Source organism: Rhamphochromis sp. 'chilingali' (genome assembly GCF_963969265.1).
Source record: "Rhamphochromis sp. 'chilingali' genome assembly, chromosome: 2".
NCBI lineage: Eukaryota > Metazoa > Chordata > Actinopteri > Cichliformes > Cichlidae > Rhamphochromis > Rhamphochromis sp. 'chilingali'.
In genome coordinates, this window is record NC_137930.1 from 11,598,181 (window position 1) to 11,624,295 (window position 26,115).

General features: G+C 43.1%; 1 protein-coding gene across 2 annotated transcripts; it reads right to left on the bottom strand.

Moving 5' to 3' along the window:
• Positions 1-13: 13 nt before the first annotated feature.
• pomk (protein O-mannose kinase) lies at positions 14-26,062 on the bottom strand. Of its 2 annotated transcripts, none has more exons than XM_080875908.1 (3): positions 25,980-26,062; positions 2,111-2,392; positions 14-1,186 (listed from the first exon to the last, which is right to left on the bottom strand). In XM_080875908.1, the coding sequence occupies exons 2-3, from the start codon at positions 2,390-2,392 to the stop codon at positions 416-418; spliced, it is 1,053 nt and encodes a 350-aa protein (XP_080732034.1). In that variant the 5' UTR covers positions 25,980-26,062; the 3' UTR covers positions 14-415. The 2 variants fall into 2 exon arrangements, with proteins under 2 accessions (XP_080732034.1, XP_080732035.1); XM_080875909.1 differs by lacking the exon at positions 25,980-26,062 and adding an exon at positions 3,066-3,249.
• Positions 26,063-26,115: the final 53 nt, after the last annotated feature.

The following is a 26,115-nucleotide window of genomic DNA, read 5'->3' on the forward strand; positions in this document are numbered from 1 at the left end:
TAATTAACTGCTCTTTTCTCTGTAAAAAAAAAAAAAAAGGCTACTTATTAGATTGTTTTCAGGGTAAGAAGCATAAAAAAAAATTAAAACAATGTCTTGTTCACTGATAAAGCCACTGACAAGCCATTATGATCCACTGTAGCAGACTAATTCAACCTCTAATAAATCTATTTATAATCAAACTGGATCCTTGCCATTAGTATATGTAAATAACTAAAATGAAATAAAATAGCTCCATTTGGGACCACATCTTATCTGTTCATCTGGACATAGCACTTACACATCCTGGATAGTGAGACACACTGGTTTGAGTGTGGAGTCAAGGAGGCTATTTATGTGAAAAAGGTAAAGTCATTGGTCCGGGTCTTTGATCATTGGATGTTGATCAATGTGGCAGGGGTTTGGGATTGCTGCTCTACAGCATATCTCTAAACCCAGCACTGTCTCGTACCATGCTGCTGTAGACTGATTTGTAAACCTTCAAAACATCAAAAGCTGAAGGGCGGTCGGTGGGATCCTTCTTCTTGCACTTCTCATGGATCTGAAAAAGATGGAAATGGACTAAATCCCCACCAGGTACCTTTCCCATAAGGAACCACGTCACATCTGGGATCTTCCAAATATCGGTCTTCTCATCATACTCTGGCATGAGATTGTCTGAAAATGGCTTTCCATTGTTTCTGAATGGCCATAGCTGCTCTGGGGCAACAAAATCTCCAGTGAGCTCCCGATGGCCACATTTCACTGACAAGTTTCTGGACATATCCACTTCAGGAAGTGCATCAAGGTCATTCACTACTAGATGAAAGTCATTTGTCAGTAGAAATTGGGACAGAGTTTTCTCAAGGCTGTTTGAATCGCACATAACTCGTCGCCCAACTGGGCTGTTATGAAGGTAATGGAGGATGGTGACGTAATCTATAGCTAGCCTCAGCCGCATCTCCCAATTGTTGTGTTGCTGGTAATGCTCTTTTTCAAGAACATCATCCAGATTAAGCAATGAGCCAAACGGGTGGTGTTCTGTCAAAATGATGTGCTCTTCAAGGCAAAACCCCACCAATTGAACCACCTGGGGGCTCTGCAGGGCCTGTAACATTGACAATCCATGGAGAAAATCCTCCAAGTAATTGAGAGATGATAGCCTTGACAGAGCTACCTTCTGGCCTCTCCACTCTGCCAAATAAACCTGAGGAAAGAAAACAAAATAGATGAGATTCACAAGGTCTACTGACTGTTGCCAATGATAAAAATTAATATTTTTAACAAAATCTGTATTTTTAACTGTACAAACCTGCCATGTATTACTTTATGACATAATCAATTATTTTAGCTTTATTTATGCTTTTTTTTCTTCTTCTTTTTGTATGTCCCGTCTGACACTGTAGCAATTAGAATCAGAGTTATTGTCTAAAGGCCAAGAAAAATGCCCAACAGATTTATTTTACCAAGTAGACCATTACGGCTTTTGCTATACTGGTCCACTTGAATGTCATATTTCATTCAATCTTATTATTATTATCATCAATTTTATTTTATTTAAATACAATAAAATCAAATATCAGCTCCCCTGTTGACCCCCATAGTCACCCTCATTCCCCAGAAGCCATCAAAAGCAGGGGGCCCAGGCGACTCAGACACGGGCCCACAGCAGTAGCACCACCACAGAGCATGGGGCGACCCCCCCGACTCCATTGCAGAGGTAAATTACACCCACTCTGGCATTTAGTGAATTCAGTAAAAGACTACATGCGACAATAGACATCCAGGTTGAGTTCATCGTCCACCTCTGCACCTCATCAAGAGGCACTCTCAAGAGCTCAAGAGAGATTTTTTTTTCATGGCAACGAATGTGAATGTTACAATTAAGTTACAAGCAATTTGCCCTAAAACTTTCTTTTTTGAACATTAAACAATGTGGGATCTGTATAACATCAGCGTACTTTGTATTTTGTTGTGACATGTTGTCCAGTGTCACAACTATGATAAGTTGCTAAAGTTACAATGGGAAATTAACATGGAATCTCTTGACATTACATTTATTTGATACACATACAAACTTAGCCAATACACACACACACACACATATACATATATATAAAAATCTGTCTACCTTCTTCACTGCTCCCTGGTCAATCAGCTTCAGCTCGTGTACTTCAGCATTTATTTGTAAACACTGGAGCCAGGCGGTGCAGTCTTTCATGGTTGGCATTTTAAAGTGTTGAGGCACACAGCCCACCAGAGGTGAAACTTGCTGCAAACCAGGCTGATACACAGAGTCCAGATAGAGGTAAATGAAGATATTGGTAAGAAGGAAAGCAGCAGCACATATTCCAACTACTGGAACAATGTAGGCCACAGTAGTCCTGCTGCGCTGACCCACTGTGCCCTGCATCTAAAATAAAAAGAGGAATGACAAAAGGGATATTGTAAGTGTACTAATTACAGCTACAGATATTAAAGAGTAGGACAACACGAGGCTGAAAAGCAGTATTTTCCTGCCTTACTCTCACACCCTTTGGCCACTGTGGTCAGAGGTATATTGTGTGGTCAGCTGTACCTGCTGTGTAGCCTTAACAATGGTGTGTGGTGGTCCTGTGTACCACAGAACCACCACACCACCATCCTGGTTAAAGTAGTAAATGATGGAAAATAGTTTTTCTTTAAAGATTTTCGGGAAAATATCCACTAGCCTATCTATTTTCTTATTCTCCCAGTATTAACAAATGTAACGAAGTAACAAATTACTTACTAGTGATGTTCGATTCGTGAACGAATCGTTCAAAACTCGAGAATCACTTTACTGACTCGTGAATCATGACGCACAAGCCCAACTGACTCACTGACTCATCCCTGTTTCTGTTAGCAAACTAATTCGCTTAGTAGAAATATATCTAGCTTATAATTAAAATTGCGGGGGGGAACAACAGCCAGTTTCTTAACAAAAGCATTTCTGCTCTGAACTGGAAGAAAAAACCCTGAGTAGAAGCTCACATCAAGAAAATAGCTCCTCGGTTCACAGTAGCATCGCTCTGCTAACATGCTAACAACACATTTGAGCTACTCACCCCCTCCCTTCCTGTGTTGAATCGTAAGCGTAAGCAAATCACTCAGGACTCGCTCACCCCCTCCCTCCTGTGCTGAATCGTAAGCGAATCACTCAGGACTCACTAACCCCCTCCCTCCCGTGCTGAATCATAAGCTTAAGCGAATCACTCAGGACTCGCTCACCCCCTCCCTCCTGTGCTGAATCGTAAGCTTAAGCGAATCACTCAGGACTCGCTCACCCCCTCCCTCCTGTGCTGAATCATAGAGCGAGGGAACGAATCACTCACTCACTCACCCCCTCCCTCCTGGCTCACAGCTTCTTCTTCTTGGTTGGCAACCAATGTTAAGGCGCATTACCGCCCCCTGGCTCACAGCTCAGTGGACATTTAGATGAGAAAATATATATTTAACACATTTAAGGAAAATACTAATAAAAAAACAAAAACAGATGTTTATTAAGCAATTTTGATAGGAAATTGCTTAATTTTAGAAATGTTTTTGCTCTTTTTTGCTCTATAAAATAGTTGTGTTTTTTTTTAGAATCATTCATCTTAGCAGTGGGATTTACATGAAAAGAGAAACAAATTAAGTTTGAGTGAAAATGTAAATTTTTTGCACTCTCTGGTCAACTGACTCAGTGAATCAAATGACTCAAAAAATCCAAATCACTTTGGTGAGTGACTCATTAAAACTCGATTCAGTAAAAAGAATCAAATTTACCATCACTATTACTTACTTTAAAATGGTGAACACACCTTCATTCATTTTGGTGTGCTCAACTTTATTACTGGGAATAAATCCAAAACAAATCTATGCCAGGGATAGAGGTAATGTTCTTGATAACTGTACATCTACTTTTGTGCCAGCCACTCACAGTCACTATTTTTCAAATCTCAGCTGTGTTTCATCATGAGTGACTGGCTGTCCCTGTCAATTCCTGTCATGTCTTAAAACCAGTGATGGGAATAACGGCGTTACAAGTAACGGCGTTACTAACGGCGTTACGTTTTTCAGAAACGAGTAATCTAACTAATTACTATTCTTATCGTTACAATGCCGTTACAGTCACTAACAAAAAAATGCGGTCCGTTACTATTTTTCAACAAACAAACGGTTGAAGCTGTGTTTAGCTTACCGCATCTTATATCAGTTGCACGGAAGTAGCTGACTACGTAAGCAGAGATGGGCAGTAACGGGTTACTTGTAAGAAAACTTCTTTTTACAGCGAAAAAAACCCCTAAACTTCCAAGCAAGCACCGAGAGCGCAACGACATAATGGGAAACTCACAGAGACACTGCTGTATCCTTCCACTGACCGCTGTGGCACACCTGCACCAGGGTAAACCTCCGCCTACCGCAGCCCTGCTTTACAGGTGAAAATAGAGCAACAGGACCGCTGAGTCTTTGACTTTATTTATGTTCTGCTGTGTTTTACTTGCATCTATTTGAAAGAGTGAGTGTAAACAAAAAAAATATTTTATTTTATGTGCTGGAATGTGCAGAAAATAGGTTTAAATGTTAAACTCATTTATTCAACTCAGAGAATGTTGCATATAATAAAATTTTTGCTTGATGCATAAAGTTAAAAGATTAAAACTGATAAAACAAGTTAAAAAAAGATACTTTTCCATTTGATTACATTTTGTATGATAGATTATGTAGAAAAAGTAGAATTGGGCTGAAAGATATATCGCTTTATCACCTCTTCAGGTTGTAAATCGTGTTTTTAAAAAGTAACTAAGTAACTAAGTAATTAATTACTTTTGAAAATAAGTAATCAGTAAAGTAACGGGATTACTTTTTTTGGGAAGTAATCAGTAACTAATTACTGATTACTTTTTTCAAGTAACTTGACCAACACTGTACGTAAGTAATCTGGACGCTACAGCTTTAAGCAGCTGCGCACGCTCCCGATCACTGTCTAGCACAGGGCTGCCCAATCCCAGTCCTCGAGAGCTACTATCCTGCAGCTTTTAGATGCATCCCTACTCCAACACAGCTGAATCAAATGGTTTGATTACCTCTTCAGCATGCCATCATGTTTGGCAAAGGCCTAATAACAAGCCATTCATTTGATTCGGGTGTGTGGGAACAAGGATGCATCTAAAAGCTGCAGGACGGTAGCTCTCGAGGACCGGGATTGGGCACTGCTGGTCTAGCACAACACCTGGAGCACAGGGGGCAAAAGAATCGCATGAGTGCTGCTGTTTGACTGAGGAAGAATAAAGTAGTCGTGGTAAGCCAATCACATGACCACTTAAAGACAAAGCAACAAGGTGATATATACCAGTTTTTAAATTGTGTTGATAGGCCACGTAAAACCAGAGTCATGATAAACAATATATGCGGCGTTTTTTCCTGAATAGTTTCGTGACGTTCACCGTCTAACGACTGCACTAGCAAGCACTCTCTGCTTATGAGCAAAAAAACAGGGGAAGTTTTAGGAGTGACGGAGGGAGAGAGAGAGAGAGAGAGAGAGAGAGAGAGAGAGAGAGAGAGAGAGAGAAAGAAAGAGAGTGAGTGAGAAAGACAGCAGAAAAAGAGAGTGAGCGAGTTTTGAGATGTGAGAGATTTGTGACGTTTAGCGTGTTTGGAGTGTGTAGTTAATGTGTTGTCTTGTGTAGTTAATGTGTTGTCTTGTGTAGTTAGTGTGTAGTGTTGTGGATAGTTTTGTGTTGTGTGTCAGAACAATGAGGCAGCTGCTGTCTCCAGGTAGAAACAAGAGTGATACACCTGCTGCTGTCAGACCTGCAGGTATCAGCCCATCATGTTCTCCTTTATAGTGGATAGAAATTATTTTTTTGGAGTGGCACAAAAAATTTGTGTGGCATCTTATTGAATGCAGAACAGCTGATTGTTCTGTAAATAGTCTGAAATGGTTATTTAAAAAAAAATCAAGGTAAAAGGTAAATGGATACAAATAACTGTTGTTTGCAAAACTTGTGCATAGGATTTTAAAATTGACAATTCATATTTGCATTTAAAGTTATGGTTAAAAATATGATTCATTAAACTTGTTTGTGGTTGTTACAGTAAAAATATAACTTTTTCTACTCTGATTTTATATTTTTTGTCTGATTTTAGATCAATTGTGTTAATACAGTATGTCAAAATGGAAACATAACTGTAAATTCAGACAAGTGAGGTTGTGCTGAAAAGGATGATACCAAACAAGGCAAAGTAAATAGTTTTTAAAGGTAAAATGTGGAGGGAAAATCAAAAGTAGTGAATGACTCTGTCCCGCTGCTGAGAAAATAACAAATAACAAATTTTTACAGTTTAGAGTAAAATATCAATCATGTATAGGGCTGCACGATTAATCGTTAGAAAATCGCGATCTCGATTCATACTTATGTGTGATCTCATTTCCAAATGACAACGATTAAAAAATAATAATAATAAATTTTATAAAAAAGACGACGATGATTGTACCGCATTTTGATCCGGGACGTAATCTGCATGAAAACAAGCGCTCACTCTTCCTGCTCAACAAATGACAAGGGCGGAGCCTTATACCACATGATACAGAAGCTGTGCCGTGCGATGCTAAAATTAGCAGGGAAAAAACAACGGAGAGCACGTCAGGGATGAGGAGAAAGTGACAGGAGAAAATCCGTCCCGGTCAACCACCCAAACATCAATAACGGGAACCTTATACAGCGCTTCCCTATCCGGTTGTTAAGTCTGACGTCACTAGCCGTGTCTGGGTCTAAACTCCGCTGTAGGTCCATATATCTTGAGGTTACTCTATTCCGTAACCCCTGTTCTCTGATAACATGAGTGAGGTGTCTCACTATGGGAACGCTCTCTCGGCGTTGTCCTCAGAAGCCTCTATATCATTACTCCAGCCAGTATTGGCTGGCAGTCGTGACGCTTGCGTCAGGGAGGGGCACCCTCCTCCCTATAAAAGGGTGTGACGCAGCGTCACCCATCATTCAAGATAAGCTCACCTCTTCCTCGCTTCATGCAAGGAGGGTGATCTGGTGAGACACCTCACTCATGTTATCAGAGAACAGGGGTTACGGAATAGAGTAACCTCAAGTTCTCTTTCAAACATTCGTTTCGGTGTCTCACTATGGGGATATGCAGACTCCCGTATTGCCAGATAAGCCCATCTGAACGACTGACTGCCAATTTAGGAGGTCTCGTGGGGACCCACACTTAACACAGTGTGGGCTAGAGACGGTGCAGTGACATCCAACCTATAAAACCTTGCAAAGGTCAAAGGTGAAGCCCAGCTCGCAGCTGCACATATCTCGTCTATAGAGACACCCCTAAAAAGGGCCCAAGAAGTTGCCATCCCTCTGGCAGAATGAGCATGAAGCCCCTCCGGGGGGGACAGACCCGTGCTGGAATAAGCCAATTGGATCGCCTCAACAATCCAGTGGGAAATGCGTTGTTTGCTAATGGGCTTGCCAAGATGTGGTTTAGCCCAGGAAACAAACAGCTGATCCGACCTCCTGAAAGCCTTCGTTCTCTCTATATAGGTACATAAAGCCCTAACTGGACAGAGAGCATGTAGGCGCTCCTGTTCAGGGGAAGAGAAAGGAGGAGGGCAAAAAGCTTCCAGCTCCAATGGGGTGCATTGAAGATAAGGATTTTTTGGGCACAAAGGCCGGATTTGGCCTGAGTGTGACTCTAGAGTTATCCCGCGTGAATCGGGTGCACTCTTTGTGTATTGACAGCGCATGAATATCACTGACACGCTTCGCAGATGCGAGAGCCAGGAGCAATGCAGTCTTCAAAGACAGGATTTTTATTTCCACCTGGTTTAGTGGTTCAAATGGAGGCTGTGAAACTGCCCCCAGCACCAGGGATAAATCCCACGTGGGAACGAGAGGTTTAGACACTGGGTGGAGCCGTCGTGCCCCTTTCATGAAACGGCAGACTAGCGGGTGATGGCTCACCGGGCCATCCACGAAGCCCACATGGCAGGCTGAAATGGCTGCTAGATATACTTTAATTGTGGAAAAGGCCTTTCCTTTATCTAACAGTTCTTGGAGAAAGGAGAGAATTGTTGTCACAGAGCACTGAAAGGAGAGAGTGTGAGACTTTCCACACCATTCCTCAAATACCCTCCACTTGTTCTCATACAATGATCTTGTGGAGGGGGCTCTAGCACTCTGAATAGTGGCCATAACACCCTAGGGGAGTCCTGCCGTACTCAGATTCAACCTCTCAGGGGCCAAGCCCACAGGGCAAGGCGCTCGGGGTGAGGGTGAAAAATCTCCCCCCTGGCTTGGGAGACTAGGTCTCGTCGGAGAGGGAGAGGCCAAGGTTCGCTCCACAAGAGGGGCATAATCTCCGCTAACTTTCCACCTTGGGGCGATCAATATCATTGTTAGCCCTCTCTCTCTCACTCTGGTTAGAGTGGGAGAAATTAAGGCCAGTGGAGGGAACGCATAAAGCAGAGCATGTGGCCAGTTGTGAGCTAATGCGTCTACCCCTAGCGGAGCCTCCTGGTCCCTCAGGGAGAAATACAGTGGACACTGAGCGTTCTCCCTCGAGGCAAACAGATCGACCTGTGGCTGGCCAAAGCGGGTCCAGATTTGGGTCACCACATGTGGGTGCAGGGTCCAGTCCCCGTACTGCGGGTTTCCCCTGGACATTAAGTCTGCTCCCAAGTTCAGAGCTCCTGGAATGTGAGTAGCTCTCAGTGACAACAGATTGATGCTGCTCCACATGATCAGTCTGCGAGCCAGCATGTGCAAAGGACAGGAACGTAACCCGCCCTGTCTGTTGATGTACGCCACAACAGTGGTGTTGTCTGTTCTGATCAGAACATGGTGGTTTCTCAACAGGGGAAGGAAGTGTCTCAGTGCTAGAAAAGCTGCTAGCAATTCTAGCCAATTTATATGAGCACCCCTCTGTTGTGAGTCCCAGCTGCCGCTCACTGCTCTGCCCTCGTGACTGGCACCCCAACCCGTGAGACTCGCGTCCGTGGTCACCACCTTTCTGGCTGTGACAGCTCCCAGTGACACCCCCTGAGTGAGAAATGTGGGATTTCTCCAACAGTGGAGTGCTGCAGCGCAGTCTGCTGTCACTCTGATATAGCGGTGGGTATGGCGCTTTCGATTCAGTCTCAGTGATGCAACCCATCGCTGAAATTCCCTCATATGCAGTCTGCCTAGTGGAATGACTGCCAGTGAAGACGCCATTAATCCCAGCATCTGCAGGCATTTTCTGAATGGGAGATACAGTGGGGCAAAAAAGTATTTAGTCAGCCACCGATTGTGCAAGTTCCCCCACCTAAAATGATGACAGAGGTCAGTAATTTGCACCAGAGCTACACTTCAACTGTGAGAGACAGAATGTGAAAAAAAAATCCATGAATCCACATGGTAGGATTTGTAAAGAATTTATTCGTAAATCAGGGTGGAAAATAAGTATTTGGTCAATAACAAAAATACAACTCAATACTTTGTAACATAACCTTTGTTGGCAATAACAGAGGTCAAACGTTTACTATAGGTCTTTACCAGGTTTGCACACACAGTAGCTGGTATTTTGGCCCATTCCTCCATGCAGATCTTCTCGAGAGCAGTGATGTTTTGGGGCTGTCGCCGAGCAACACGGACTTTCAACTCCTGCCACAGATTTTCTATGGGGTTGAGGTCTGGAGACTGGCTAGGCCACTCCAGGACTTTCAAATGCTTCTTACGGAGCCACTCCTTTGTTGCCCGGGCGGTGTGTTTTGGATCATTGTCATGTTGGAAGACCCAGCCTCGTTTCATCTTCAAAGTTCTCACTGATGGAAGGAGGTTTTGGCTCAAAATCTCACGATACATGGCCCCATTCATTCTGTCCTTAACACAGATCAGTCGTCCTGTCCCCTTGGCAGAAAAACAGCCCCATAGCATGATGTTTCCACCCCCATGCTTCACAGTAGGTATGGTGTTCTTGGGATGCAACTCAGTATTCTTCCTCCTCCAAACACGACGAGTTGAGTTTATACCAAAAAGTTCTACTTTGGTTTCATCTGACCACATGACATTCTCCCAATCCTCTGCTGTATCATCCATGTGCTCTCTGGCAAACTTCAGATGGGCCTGGACATGCACTGGCTTCAGCAGCGGAACACGTCTGGCACTGCGGGATTTGATTCCCTGCCGTTGTAGTGTGTTACTGATGGTGACCTTTGTTACTTTGGTCCCAGCTCTCTGCAGGTCATTCACCAGGTCCCCCCGTGTGGTTCTGGGATCTTTGCTCACCGTTCTCATGATCATTTTGACCCCACGGGATGAGATCTTGCGTGGAGCCCCAGATCGAGGGAGATTATCAGTGGTCTTGTATGTCTTCCATTTTCTGATGATTGCTCCCACAGTTGATTTTTTCACACCAAGCTGCTTGCCTATTGTAGATTCACTCTTCCCAGTCTGGTGCAGGTCTACAATACTTTTCCTGGTGTCCTTCCAAAGCTCTTTGGTCTTGGCCATGGCGGAGTTTGGAGTCTGACTGTTTGAGGCTGTGGACAGGTGTCTTTTATACAGATGATGAGTTCAAACAGGTGCCATTCATACAGGTAACGAGTGGGGGACAGAAAAGCTTCTTACAGAAGACGTTACAGGTCTGTGAGAGCCAGAGATTTTCCTTGTTTGAGGTGACCAAATACTTATTTTCCACCCTAATTTACGAATAAATTCTTTACAAATCCTACCATGTGAATTCATGGATTTTTTTTTCACATTCTGTCTCTCACAGTTGAAGTGTACCTCTGGTGCAAATTACTGACCTCTGTCATCATTTTAAGTGGAGGAACTTGCACAATCGGTGGCTGACTAAATACTTTTTTGCCCCACTGTATCTTCCCAACTGAAAAATGCCGGCATGTGATAGCATTTTTTTTACTCTGTCCACAGAGAGACACGCTCTGTACGAGGCGGAGTTTAGAGCTATTCCTATGAAAGAGATGGCCTGAGCTGGCTGCAGGACACTCTTTTGGTAGTTTATGGTGAAACCCAGAGCCATCAGATGATCCACTGTCAACCTGGTGTGCTCTCTTCCCATTATTTCTGACTCTGATAGCAGCAGCCAATCGTCTATGTATGTTGCTATGCGGATGCCCCGCCTCTTCAGTGGGGCTATGGCCGCCTCTGTGCATTTCATAAATACCCGAGGGCTCAGTGAGAGACCAAACGGCAGGACCTGGTACTCGTACATTCTGCCCTGAAACGCAAAGCGCAGGAATTTTCTGTGAGGCGGGTAAATAGGGATGTGAAAATATGCGTCCTTCAGGTCTATTGATGTAAACCAATCGCCTGGGCGCACTACATGCAGCAGAGTGGTGGTCGTCAACATCCTGAATTTGTATGACCTGAGATGCTGATTCAGAGCCCGTATGTCCAGTATCGGACGTAGTCCCCCTCCCTTCTTGGGCACGAGAAAATACCTTGAGTAAAAGCCGCATTGGCTCTGCTCCTGGGGTATTTCTCGTACTGCTCCCTTTGATAGCAAGGTAGTTATTTCTTCTTGCAGGATCCTGGCTGATTCGCCTTTTGCAAGAGAGAAAATCACTCTGTGAAATCTGGGAGGGGTGGTTGCGGATTGCAAACGATAACCTCACCCTAATGTCCTCACAACCCATTCTGGCGCAGCGAGAGCTCGCCATCTCTCTATTCTTGCTGACAGCGGCCCCAAAGACAGGTACTCCACAGTAGATGGAGCTCTGGCTCCCTCTTGTGGCGGAAACTGGTCCTTCGGACCAGGCCCCACTGCGCATGCGCGGGCGGCCCGCGCTTGACCAGCGCTTATGGGGCCGGACACCACTGAGGGAATCAACCCCGGTGGTGTCTGGGTGCGTGGGGGCATTATGTTTTTCAACATACTTTCTGTGTTTTTCACACATTTTTCCCGTGCCCTTGGCAACATGCCTGGATGCAACGGGTGAGTTTTTAATAAACTGTGTTTTGTGAGACAGACATGCTTGATTCGGCTGAACAGCGTTTCGTCGTCTCTTTTTTGAAATCCGCTCTGTGGGATCCAACTCGAGTCCCAGGCGCTGAAAGGTGGAGGCAGAACACACTTCTCCGAACGGGCTCCGGAACTGAGCCCTGGAGTGAACTTTGAGCCCGGGCTGGTCCGGCTCCGATCTCCCCGTGGGGGATGTTAGGCAGTCTGCTTCTTCTTGCGGTCCGACTGCTTGGCTGCTGGTGGGGCACCCTGAGAAGCAGCAGGCGGGACGTGTTTCTTGGGCCAGTGGGTCTTAGGGTTCTGCGATCCTAGAGGACCCTGGGCCGCGACCTGCGGGGCTGGGCGGCGAGGGATTTTAAACGTCGGCACGCCGGCTGGACGGCTGGTGACCTGAGCGAACGTGCGGCGACCGGGTGGAGGCGCAGCCTGGGTCTTCCTAGGGAGACACAGCTGCAGGGCCTCTCCCTCTTTCTTCTTCTCCTCGCACCGTCTTTGCATGGTGGCAACGGCGGTCCCGAAAAGCCCAGCGGGGAAGATGCTTTCGTCCAGAATGTCACGTTTTTCTCTGTCCGAAAGCCCCGACAAGTTCAGCCATCTTGCCCTCTCCTGTAGGACGATGATGCTGAGGGCTCTGCCCGCCGCTTGTACTGCTGCTCTAGTGAGGTGGAGACACTGGTCTGTAACTACGCCCAGCTCTTCCCACAACTCGCTAGCATCCGGGTTCGCAGCAGCCTGGTCCTGGAGCTCCGCCGAGTAGGCTAGCAGGAGCGATGAGGCGTTCAATGCCCTCGCGGTGGTGGCAACCGATTTATACGCCTTGTCAGCCAGGGAGGACTGCAGGCGTTCGGCCTTGGAGGGCAGGGACGGACCAGATGACATGGAAAGTTTCTGGTTTGGGTGGAGATGAGAAGCCACCAGATTCTCCACTGTGGGAATTTGGTAGATGCCCTTCTCTTTCATTCCAGCGCAGTCAAACGCCGCCGCTCCCTGCACGGGGTTGGGTGACGAAAATGGCTTTGCCCAGCAGCGTGTGACCTCGTCCACGCATTCGGGGAAAAGCGGCAGTACCTGCTTAGTAGTGCGCTTTGCTTTGGGGAGCCTTTTACCCTCGTATCGTGAGGTGGAGGTCTCCGTTGTCACCGCGGGCCATGGGATTGCCAGCTTTTCAGCTGCCCGTTTTGCAACGTCAAATAGCTCCATGCCGCGGGACTGTGTGCCGGGGTTATCACAATCGGCCCCTTGTGTCGCAGAATTCCGACCAGAGGGGGCAAAGAAGTAAGTAAGTAAGTAAGTAAAATTTATTTATATAGCGCTTTTCACAGATAAAAATCACAAAGTGCTTTACAACACAGAAAATGGGAATATAAAACAATATAACAGTAAATAAAACAATGTAAAACAATAAAACTATAAAAACAGCATAAGAAGAAATTAATCAAATGCTTTTCTAAATAAAAATGTCTTCAGCTGTTTCTTAAAACAATCAATGGAGTCCGTGCAGCGAAGAGACAGTGGGAGAGAATTCCACAACCGTGGTGCCACAGTCTGAAAGGCCCGATCACCACGAGTTTTAAAACGAGTGCGTGGTACCACCAACAGTCTCTGATCTAATGACCTTAAAGCCCGAGAAGATGTATGTGATTTCAGCAGGTCAGATTAATATTGAGGAGCCTGACCATGCAGGGCCCTAAAGGTTAGAACTAAAATTTTAAACTGAAACCTAAAATTTACAGGCAACCAGTGAAGGGAGGCCAAGACTGGAGTGATATGCGATCTTCTCTTGGTGCCTGTTAAGAGACGTGCTGCAGCATTCTGCACAGTCTGAAGACGATTTAAGGCTGATTTGTTAAAACAAGTAAAAAGGCCATTACAATAGTCTAAACGAGAAGAAATAAAAGCATGAATAATCATCTCAAGTTCAAGCTTTGATACCATTAGTCTGAGTTTAGAAATATTCCGTAAATGATAAAAACAGTTTCGGACTAGCTGCTTAGAATGCTGCTCGAGCGACATCGAGCTGTCAAATAAGACACCGAGATTTCTAAGGCTTGATTTTACGTAAGGGTCTAAGAAGCTGATATGCTGTCTAATTTCTGGGACCATATGGTCTGGAGCAATAATTAGAGTTTCTGTTTTATCAGAGTTTAGTTGGAGAAAATTGTCATATAACCATTTGTTGATTTCTGTCAGACAATTACTTAAATTAGACAATTTATAAAACTCAGACATTTTGAAGGAACAGTATAGTTGGATGTCGTCAGCATAGAGATGATAGGAGATATATTTATAGCGCTTAATAATTTGGCCTAGGGGAAATACATAAAGTAAAAAGAGAATTGGACCCAGGACAGATCCCTGAGGTACCCCACACGGCAAAACTGTTGATTCTGATGTGACATGATTCATGCAAACAGTAAAAGATCTCTCAGACAGATATGATATAAACCATTTTAAAACAACACCAGTAATCCCAAACAAGTTCTCGAGTCTGTTTATCATGATACTGTGATCTACAGTGTCAAAAGCAGAGCTGAGATCCAGCAGGACCAGCACTGTGTATTCTCCAGAGTCTGCTGCCATCAAGATATCACTAGATACTCTAAGTAAGGCCGTTTCAGTGGAATGCAATTTACGAAAACCAGACTGGAAAGTGTCCATAACAGCATTTTTATCCAGGAAATAGTTAAGTTGTTCTAGTACTACTTTTTCTAAAATTTTCGATATAAAAGGCAATTTGGATATTGGCCTATAACTGTTAGGAAGAGATGGATCCAGCTGGGGTTTCTTTAATATTGGCTCGACGATAGCTTGTTTAAAGAAGCTGGGGACTGAGCCAATATGAAGAGAAGTATTTATCATTTCCACAATACAGGGGCCAATTGAATCAAACACACTAGTGAAAAATGAAGATGGAAGGACATCAAGGGGGCTTGAAGTCTGTTTTATATGACAAAGCAGGCCTCTGATGTCTTGTAATGTAACAGGAGTAAAAGACGACCAAGTATCAGAGGAGAGCAAGTTAAAAGTTTGATATTGAGAAGATGATGGAGAGATATTAGACCTGGTTGCAATGACCTTATTTCTGAAATAGTTCATAAACTCATTGCAGTCGGACGTTGAGTGAACTGGTGCACAAGGAGCATCAGGAGAAACAATACTCTTAATTGTTTTAAACAAGAATTTAGGATCTTTCTTTTTTGAAGCTATGAGGTGTGAAAAATACTCTGTTCTGGCATTTTTCCACATGTCATTTAGCAAGAGGATAGATTCTTTAAGGTGTAACTTATAAACCTCAAGTTTGGAAGCCTTCCACAAACGTTCTAGCTTGCGACAATATCTTCTGAAATTACGAATGTTTTCATTTAACCAAGGATGAGATTTCAAACGTAGGACAGTACTTTTTTTCAGAGGTGCCACTATGTCTAAAATAGAAGTACACTGGTTATTAAAGGATGAGACAAGAGAGTCCAAATCATTGTAAGTCATTTCAGCGTCAAACATGGCAGAGAACCTTTTGCCGGCGTTCAGGTTTATGATTCGCCTTTCAATCGTTATTTTGGGAGCCGGGGGATCCAAATAAAACGACAAGTTAAAATATATGCAGCTATGGTCACTCACATGGACATTTTCCACACGAATGTCATTTATATTTAAACCCAAGGAGAAAACAAGGTCCAATGTGTGACCCTTTACATGTGTAGGGCCAGAAACATGCTGCATAAAATTAAAAGACTCTGTGATAGTCATGAAGTCAGCAGCCATATTACAGGATGCATCATCAATATGAAAGTTAAAATCTCCCAACATTACCACCTTCTCTAATTTAATAATGGATGATAGGAGGTCGTTAAATTCAGTTAAAAAGACTCCGACAGGGCCAGGAGGTCGGTAGATTAAAATACAATAAAAGGTGTGCAAAGAGCCGACCTTGATCATCTGAAGTTCAAATGAGGTAAAAGAATCCGAGTTCATCAGTCTGCATGTGAATCTGTCCTGGTGCACAACAGCGAGACCTCCGCCACGTCCCGAAAGACGTGGAGTTCCGATGACGGAGCAGCCAGTAGAACAAATTTCCTTCAGATGTACATAATCCATGTTTTGTTGCCACGTCTCAGTTAAACACAAGAAGTTGAGAGATTCCTTTATAAAAAGATCGTTTAAAATAAACGATTTGTTTGTGATTGAGCGAGTGTTGAGCAGGGCAAACCTGATTGAAGACTTTTGGTTGGTGCAGTCAACAGCTGACTGCAGTGGCACTCGAAATAAACACCTGTGCGCACCTCTACACCTGTTACGCCGGGCGGGGACTTCAGGGCTAGCAGAAGCTAATATCCATAGTGGTACATCACCTCTGCCATCAAAACGGCGGTCGAAGGAGGGACGCCAAGTGAACATGGGGCCATCAGACCATAGACTCGTAGACTCATGGTCGTAGGCACCGGGATTCTTCCCACATCCAAGAAGCTAATCTTCGGTACCTTCTCAGTCGCACCTGGACACCGGCCCTGGTTCCCCTACTTCTTCTTTTCTTCGTGTTAAATCCCACCGATATGTACGGTAACATGCAGTCAGGTGAGGAACACACAAAGGGTGGAGGGAAAAATTTCCTGTAACTGTCCCAGCTGTCACAGTAGCTCTCCATTGAATCTTTGATATACAACATCATGCCCCGATCATAAGTATTGGTGGCAGAGACAAAATCAAAACATAGGACGGTAAAAATAATATTGCAAGTGACAATAGCGGCCAGTATAAAACTATACCAGCGAGCTGTACAAGCGGCAAAGCCAAACACAGGCGCCATCTTGTCGAGCGAGCGTAAAAGAAAACGTCGTCATCCTCGTCCGAGACGAGATGTTCCGACGCTCCCTCAGAGGATTCGCTGAGTAGCTCGTCATTAGCCTCGAGGGAATCAAGCATAGCTTCGCAGCTGACCTCGGCATCATCCACCAGCGGGAGGACGATATCCATCTCGTCGCCCAAGCTGGTGCCTGGTGTGGCGGACTCAGTGTTCTCCATCGGTGGGCCGATTGGAGACAGCATTGGGTCCTCCTTCGACAGGCTAGCTTGGCGGGCTAGCCTTCGGCGAAGGCTTTTTAGGGTGAAGCGAGCGCAGTGTTCGCATATACCCGGTGTGGAAATAGCCGCTTGGGCGTGTTGCAGCCCGAGGCACATCACACACGCGTCATGTGTATCTGAACCTGAGATTTTGCAACCGCAGGGGCAAATTCTGGGCAGCGGTTTGCAGTCTGCCATATTAAGGAAGCTTGGTGTAGCTAGCTTGGAATGGCTGGACGGCTAACGCTGATTTTTTTTTTCTTTCTTCTCTCGGTGAGCTAGTATGACCTGGCTAGTGTGGTGGCTAGCGCTTGTGCTACTTGGCTTGGTGACCGTGTGTAGCAAAGACAGTTAGCTTGGTCAGCTAACTGTTGTGCTAGATGCGTGGTGGCAGCTAACACACTCTCCGACCTGGCTCTGTGGTGAAGAGCAGGCGACTCGAAACGCGAGCCGTGCTAGCGCCCGGTGACCAAGGTGTTAGCTTGCTCGTGTGGACAGTTAAGCTAGCACTCACGTTCACAGTCAGGAGAGATGAGGTTTCTAAGAAGCGAGAAGAGGAAATTGAATGACGGGTGACGCTGCGTCACACCCTTTTATAGGGAGGAGGGTGGCCCCTCCCTGACGCAAGCGTCACGACTGCCAGCCAATACTGGCTGGAGTAATGATATAGAGGCTTCTGAGGACAACGCAGAGAGAGCGTTCCCATAGTGAGACACCGAAACGAATGTTTGAAAGAGAACAAACGATCACTGTGGCATTACTGAGAGTTGAAAAACTGTCTAAAGTCTTTCATCTTTAATAAAATGATCAGTGTTCTGCTCTACCAGGTGTAACAATTGAGTTTAACATCCAGGCATCCATGAAAACGGAATTTATGACATTTAACGGCGTTAGAAGTTAGCAGGGAGTTAGCTCGCTAGCTTTTATCTAAATACAATATAGCATGTCCTGACTGTGGGGTTTTGGAAACAAATTAAAACGTACAGCTCTGCTATCACTTCCAGCATAAATGAAGACAGAAAACTAAACAGCAGTGACGTTTGTAGGGTTACTGAAGTTGGGCTAGCTGGTATATAATGATGTGCTACGTGACCGCTAGCGACACAGGTATGTTAGCATAATATAAACAAGCTAACTTTTTTTCCACTCGATAAAAGTTAACGTGAGTGTTCTCGGTGGTCAGAAACAAATGTAATCGCATGGCAGGATGCTGTAAAAGGACCAAACTTCAGCCAGGAGAACAACTGAGATAATCCATCCACAATACGAGGTTAGTCATTCATATACTGCTGCATGGGCTGGGCTGTAGTTACATCCTAAGGTTTTAAAAACTGAGCTTAAATAAATGGTTAGCGGTAATAAAAGCCGAGGGAGGTCAACAGTGATCACTGACTGTTTTAGGAGCTTTTTGAGATCAAATAAAAGAAAATACATACCATTAAACATGTTAACAACACAAAAGCCATATTAAACGCAGACTACTTTAAACCCGGAAGTAGGATTCGTCGCGTCATCACTGAACAACCGGATACCCGTCGAACTCCCGCAGGCACAAAGAAATTACGGAGGCTATTACTTATCACCTGACCAAAGATATGGCTCCCATCAACACTGTGCAAAACGAGGGATTTAGGAAAATGATCAACACCCTAGACAAACGCTACACAGTGCCGTCCCGCAACTATTTTTCTATTGTTGCACTACCTGCTCTATACATGCAGTGTCGAGCAATGGTGGAGACGGAATTTCAAGCAGTACAACATTTTCCGGCAACCACAAAACGTGAGACATTTGTTGTTTTTATGTTTATTTATTGTTTTTATGTTCAGTCTCAACTGTTACGAAGTTGATGTGCAGTTAATAAATGCAATAAATATTTATATTGGAAAAGAAAATCGTGAGAGAATCGTGATCTCAATTCTAAGCCAAAAAATCGTGATTCTCATTTTATGCAAAATCGTGCAGCCCTAATCATGTGTATTTAATCTCTGTAATATTCTGGATATTTATAATTGAGCTATTTGCATACATTAAAGCTATTCCTAATTTTTGTAACTTTGTAATATGTCTGTGAAGGTTCTCAGTCATCCAGGTCATCGTAGTCAAAGGAGCTTGCAAAGAAAAGCGTCTGCACTTCTTTAAGTTGCTTGAAGACGTTTCACCTCTCATCCGAGAAGCTTCTTCAGTTCTAAGGTCAAATGGTGGAGAGTCCCAGATATAAACCTAGTGGGAGTAACCCCCCACAGAGGGACAAAAGGACCCCCTGATGATCCTCTAATCGCCTGAGCCAAGGTGTGAAACTGGGTGTGGGTCCCAATCAGCCAGAGTTTCGGGTGAGCTCATTGTGAAACCTGGCCTGTGAGCGACCATCTTTGAACAGAGGCGGGGGTTTACGACACCAAATCTCTGCCATCTATAATCCAGTTTTGAGATCCCTTCCCAGACACCTTAACGCCCACTCACATCCTGGGCCATCTGACCTCAGGAATTCGCATGATAAGGTGGGGCCAGGTTTCACAATGAGCTCACCCGAAACTCTGGCTGATTGGGACCCACACCCAGTTTCACACCTTGGCTCAGGCGATTAGAGGATCATCAGGGGGTCCTTTTGTCCCTCTGTGGGGGGTTACTCCCACTAGGTTTATATCTGGGACTCTCCACCATTTGACCTTAGAACTGAAGAAGCTTCTCGGATGAGAGGTGAAACGTCTTCAAGCAACTTAAAGAAGTCCAAACGCTTTTCTTTGCAAGCTCCTTTGACAACTTCGTAATATATTGAATTGTATTTAATTTAGTTCAGTCTGTTACTGTTTTTATTGTCTTGGAGCAACTGTAAGCACATAATTTTCTTGGGGATTAACAAAGTTTTCTGATTCTGATATTGTGTCCTAAATGTTATGTAACCATCTGCCACCAGATGGAGGGTTGTTGTTGAGATACACATGGATCTATTAATCTCGGCTTCATGTTTTTGTAAACACTATTAGTTAGTTTGCAGATACCGGCAGCTGAAATTTTCTCCAGAAGGTGGATGGGCACTCCCTTAGCGACAGGGTGAGGCATTCAGTCATTATGGAGGGGTTCAGAGTAAAACTGCTAGTCCTCCACGTCGAATGGAGACGGCTAAGGTGGTTCTCTCCTAAGTAGGGTGTTCCAACTAAGCATGTCTTACCAAGAAGAGGCCCTGGCATAGACTCGGGACAACACGAGAGAGATTACATTTATTGGCTGGCCTCGGAAAAGCTTGATGATTCCCTGGATAACTTGGAGGAGGTGGCGAGAGGGAGGCCTGGGCTGCCGCCTCTGGAATTTAGATGCGTGGAAGAAAATGGCTGGATGAGTTCTTGTTTCGTTGTTTTAGAATTTTAGTTTTACTGAAGTGGTTGTTATGAATTTTCAAACAGCATGCATCATTCATAATGAACGCCACAATGCGCCACACTTTTCCAATGTTAATTTTTCATACTTTAACAGTACATGAACATTTTTTGTAGCAACATGTTCTCATATCATATTTACCATCGGTTTGTTTTAAGTGTTCTTAGCTGTTGTCTGTCTGGAGTAAAACGTACAATTTTGATAATGCATGATGCAAGGTGTTGTACAGTTAAGCGGCATGATTCATTTATTGAAGAATGTGATTAACGGTTTAAAAAACGTTTGTTATTAATTTTTGACTTTTTTTAAACAGTTCTTAAATTTAAATGAGTGTTTCTTTAGACTTGTCGGTTCGTACAACTTTTTTTTACGGTTAGTCGATTAAGAAATTAGAAATATCGCTAATCTTGAGTATGGATGAAAATGACTAAAATAACTAGTTCTAATAACTACATACTCTAGATTAGTCAAATGGTGCCAGGAGAACAATCTCCTCCTAAACTTCAGCAAGACAAAGGAGCTGATTGTGGACTTCAGTACAAAGCAGGCGAGGAATTACGAGCCGCTAAACATCAGTGGTGCGCTAGTGGAGAGAGTGGATAGCTTCCAGTACCTGGGTGTCCACATCACTCAGGACCTGTCATGCCCATGTCACATTAACACCCTGGTTAAGAAAGCCTGTCAGTGTCTCTTCTTCCTCAGAAGATTTAGAGACTTCCATTTCCAGCTGAGCATGCTTAAGAACTTTTACTTCTGCACCATTGAGAGCATCCAGATGGGGAAATATCTGCACCTGGTATGGGAACAGCACCAAGAAGGACAGACGAGATCTTCAAAAAGTGGTGTGCTTAGCCAAATGCATCATTTGCTATAGGGCTGCCACGATTACTCGGCTAGTCACAATTATGTTGACTATCAAAATCGTCGACGACTAATTTAATAGTTGACACGTCGTTTGAAGCTTTGTAAGATCCCAAAAGACGAAGGAATAAGTAGTAGTATTTAAGAGTGTAATAGCGGACTGAAACAGAAGATGGCAGCAATGCATGTACAAGGATGCCAGCTGCCGTTAACCCCCGAGAAGAAGAAGAAGAAGAAGAAGCAGTGTCCGGTATCGTAGCTGTGTCCAAATTCAGAAACCGCATCCTCCTGTGTCCGCATTTGTAGGCCAATTACGTTACAGCGACACGACGAAGACTGTCCAAATTCGAAGACTCTGACAAATGCGGCCGACAAATGCACCCTTTATTTCCCCAGATTTGAAAGATGGGTCGGGTGTATACTTCGTGGCCCAACCTATCCCAGAATTCATAGCGCGGCCCTGCTCAGTTTCCAACAATGGCGGCAGCTAGTTAGTTTTAGTATTTCTTTTATTATTCTTTCTGGGTCACAAAATAAACGTTTAACATATTTTCAGGCGAGAATGTGGCTGTGTAAACTTGAAATATCTGCTCAGTTTATCAAGACACCACATATTTTCAAAAGCGCTCCGACGTTTTCAGAGACGTCTGTTACCCACCAGCTCGATATCTAGCCGGGGTTCAAGGCTCATTAGAGCCCGTGAGAACACCAGACTCTCGGCAAATCATTTTCAAACCCACTGCCGTCTTTCACTACTCAGGTTAAACATGATATATATGTCACTTAGATAACTTAAAAATGTTATTGTTTGGCTTTTTTCAGTATTTTATTTGTTCTTGAGTAAACCGGTTTGGCTGAGATTAAAGTTATAGTTTTAAAGAGCTGAATAAACGTCAAGCAGACAACTGATTATCAGAAGTGTGAGATGCTCAAGAATATACTCCGGTGTCCTGTTATATTTTAGATAGCAAGGAGCAGACGGCTGAGTTTATTAAACTCCACCGAAACAATCTGCAAATTTCATTAAAATTTAATAAACTATCATCTTGGCTTTTTTTTTTAGTTAGCACATGGCTTAAACATTTAAAGCTGTAAGATAATGATAGTTATATAAGAGCAGATGCATGCTGGTGCAATAAGCTGTATGTTTTACGTCCAATGGACGCATGACTTGATAAGTCGACTAATCGCAAAAATAATCGGTGACTAGTCAACTATCAAAATAATCGGCAGCCCTAATTTGCTATGAACTTCCTTACCTTTGGTCCATGTAGCGGTGCAAGACCAAAGCCAGGAAGATTATGAAGGATCGCTCTCATCTCAACAATGGACTCTTCTCACTTTTGAGTTCAGGGGGGCACTTCCACTCCCTCAAGTCCAAAACAGCTCCTCATTACAGAGGAGCTTCTTCCCTCAGGCTATTCAGTCCCTGAACCTTGTGTAGGACTGGACTCTCTCTCTCTCACTACTATACATCAGGAACTATTTATTCCACTGCAAACTGTTACTCTGCAAACTGTTTGTTTGCACACTCTCTACTTGCACACTGTTTATTTGCAAACTTTTATAATTTCTTAAATTTGTTTATCTGCACATTCTACTTTTGTTTTGTTAATTATTTTTTTAACCTTTAATTTTATTGTACATTTTTTACAGTTAATTTTAAAATTTGTATATTATGTAAATTACTTGCTAGTTTAATTTTATGTTTAGTTTTATGTTTACTTTTATGTCTACGTTTGGTTCGGCATTGCACAGCAACAAGCATTTCACTGCATGTCGTACTATGTATGACTGTGTATGTGACAAATAAAATTTGAATTTGTATTTCTATTTGTATATCTGAGACACTTTTCAAACAGTCTAACTACAACATGTTTTTTTTCATAGGGTCTAACAAAACCCACTCATCCAAACATAAACATGTTTGAATGAGTATTTCAAACAGGCTATTGCAAGCAGAAACTGATGAATATGGGCGTCACCTACTTAGTGAGGAGAAAAGTGGGACTGACCACCAGGGCCCTAAATGTGAGAGACGCCCTTGCAAGACTGGAACCAAAAGTTTGTTTTTATGACCGACCTGTCAGTACCTCATAAATGTGTTTTTTCTAGCTGCAATACACTACAGGGAGCTACAGATCTATATTGTCTGCCAAAACTGCTCACAATACTAATGAAGTATGTAGTGTGAACGGCAAAGCATGAGGACAGAACAAAATGGAAACAGATTTAAAAATATATAAAAACAAAGTTAAATGCAGTCTGTGCAAATCTGTGCTTTTGTTCCAAAACAGCAATAATTCAGTGTACGAGCATTTAAAAGGCTGAAGAAGCTTCTTGAACAAAAAGTAAAAGATCTTCAAGAAACTTAAAGAAGTCTGGTCGCTTTTCTTTCCAAGCTTCTTAGATTACCATGAACCTACGCAGACATAAACGCTGTTACTGTTTGTACAGTAATGTTTATGTTAGCTATCCTGTTGGACCTTCCCAGGATGATGCTTGATAAGTGAACATCATTACAGTTTTGTTAATGAGTGAAATGCAATATTAAACCATTAAAAAGTATTAGCTATACTGTCTCCTAGTTGTTTGTTTTCCACTCACATTAGCATTAGCATTTCTTCTGAAAAGTAAACTCTTCTTTCTAACGTTAGGTAGTTGATCTGTGTATCAATAATTCGGAAACTTGTTACTCTGGATTAGAAAAAAAAACCCTTTTTTATTTAATTTGAAGCTTTTATTTGAACTTATGAAGAGAAGCCATTTTTGATTTTCTATTTGCACAAATGATTTGTTTAAATACTACTAGTACTTTTTTTCACATTTGTATTATCTAACGTTTGTATTTATTTCATTTTATTCTGACGGTCTTATTGAGTAATGTTAAAAATACATTCGATTATTTTCAAATTCCTATGTTTCCTGTCAGCCCACCCTTTGCAGCTATGACAGCCTCAGGTCTTCTAGGAAGGCATTCTACAAGGTTTAGGAGTGTGTTTATGGGAATTTCTGACCATTCTTCCAGAAGCACATTTGTGAAGTCAAGCACTGATGTTGGACAAGAATGCCTAGCTCACAGGCAGGCTCTAATTTATCCCAAAGGTGTTCTATCAGGTTGAGGTCAAGATTCTGTGCAGGCCAGTCATGTTCTTCCATTCTCAATTCCCTCGTCCATGTCTTTATGGAGCTTGCTTTGTGACTGGTTCCCATATATGTTGGAACAGGAATAGGCCACCCCCAAATTGTTAGGAGCATGAAATTATCCAAAAGGTACTGCTATGCTAAAGCATTAAGAGTTCCATTCAATGGAACCAACACCAACCCTGCACTCTCTTTGCACCCATCTATCTGCTGTTAGTTAAGCAGGGCAGTTCGAGGAAGACGGTACATTGCAGTCTGATAAAATTAGCATAAAACCACACAATGACATTGCTTATTAAACAACAAAACCAAGCAACTAGGTAGCATAGCATATAGAAAGTCACTTATATGATGAGGAATGGTTTACTTTGCATTTATCAGTTCTAATGAAACAGACAAACACACAAGACAATTCAACTGCTGTATATAGTAGGAGAAATAATTTATTCATACCCTGCCAAATTTTTAAGTCTGGTCACTTGTCAACCCTGTATTGCAGATTGACATACTGCAGTTTGCAACATACTGTAGAGTACAATGACTTTATATATTTCAATGAGTTATGTATAAGTAGTATAAGTAAGTAATTCTTAGAAATGTAATCTTTGCTTTGTTACGCTTATAGAGAAAATGCTCATTATACTGAACAGGCTGAAACACTAAAATTACAGTTCCTTAGCCAAATAGGCCCAATAACAGTGTGTTAAAACAGTAAAACTTGTTCAATGACATGACATACATAATAGGCATAAAAATAGGCATTTAAAAGTTAGAGATGATATAGCGAGGGGGAACTAATTATTTGAGTCTCTTCTGAGCAACAAAAGGCTATAAATTTTTATGGTAGATTCATTTCCATTGAGCAGTGGGAGCCAGAATTCTGGCTCCCACAGACTTATTCTGACCTCAACCTCCATTCCCCCCTCTCCATCTCCATAGACAAAGAGCTGTCAAAGGACGTCAAGGACAAGGTTGTAGACCTGCACAAGGCTGGAAAGGGCTACAAAATCACCCAAAAAGCTTGGTAAGATGGTGACAACTGCTAGCGAGATTGTTTGGAAATGGTAAAAAAGAAAAGAAAATGACCTTGGACTTCGGAACTAGTCTCCTGCAGAAGGGCTAAAATCTGCGATGGGCACTGCTAGTACCATGTGGTTTTTACCAGTGGACAAGAGCGTTCCCTGTGCCTTTGGGTCAGGTGACTGTCATTTGCGCTTCTTTGCCTACTTCTTCCCACGAGAATCTATCATGCTTAAAGTATAATAATAAACCCACACTAAAGATCCCCAAGTAATTAAATACCACAGATGGCGGCAGGCATAAAATAGTGGCTTTTGGGCATGCGTAAGACTTTGACTACGTGCATTTCAGCGCGTGATATTCTTCGCACGGTTTTAAAATGGAACAAATGTGCAAATGTAAAATAATTTCATGTTAAGTTATATTACAACAATGAGATACAGCTAAATGGTGTCAGGCAGAGCAATCTTACGTTTAGCTAATGTAGAGCAATAACACAAGGAAGCCCACATAGAGGTGATGAAGCATATCTATTAATTAGCGTTATTTACGAAGATGCCTACCGTAACTAGGGTTCACATGGTGTTATGACTCAGGAGGTACTTTTTGAGGATAGCAACATGTCTGCTACCCCATCCACCATCAAACGTATCAAGAAAAAAACTTCCTTTCAGATTTCCAGAATAAAAGCATAGTAGT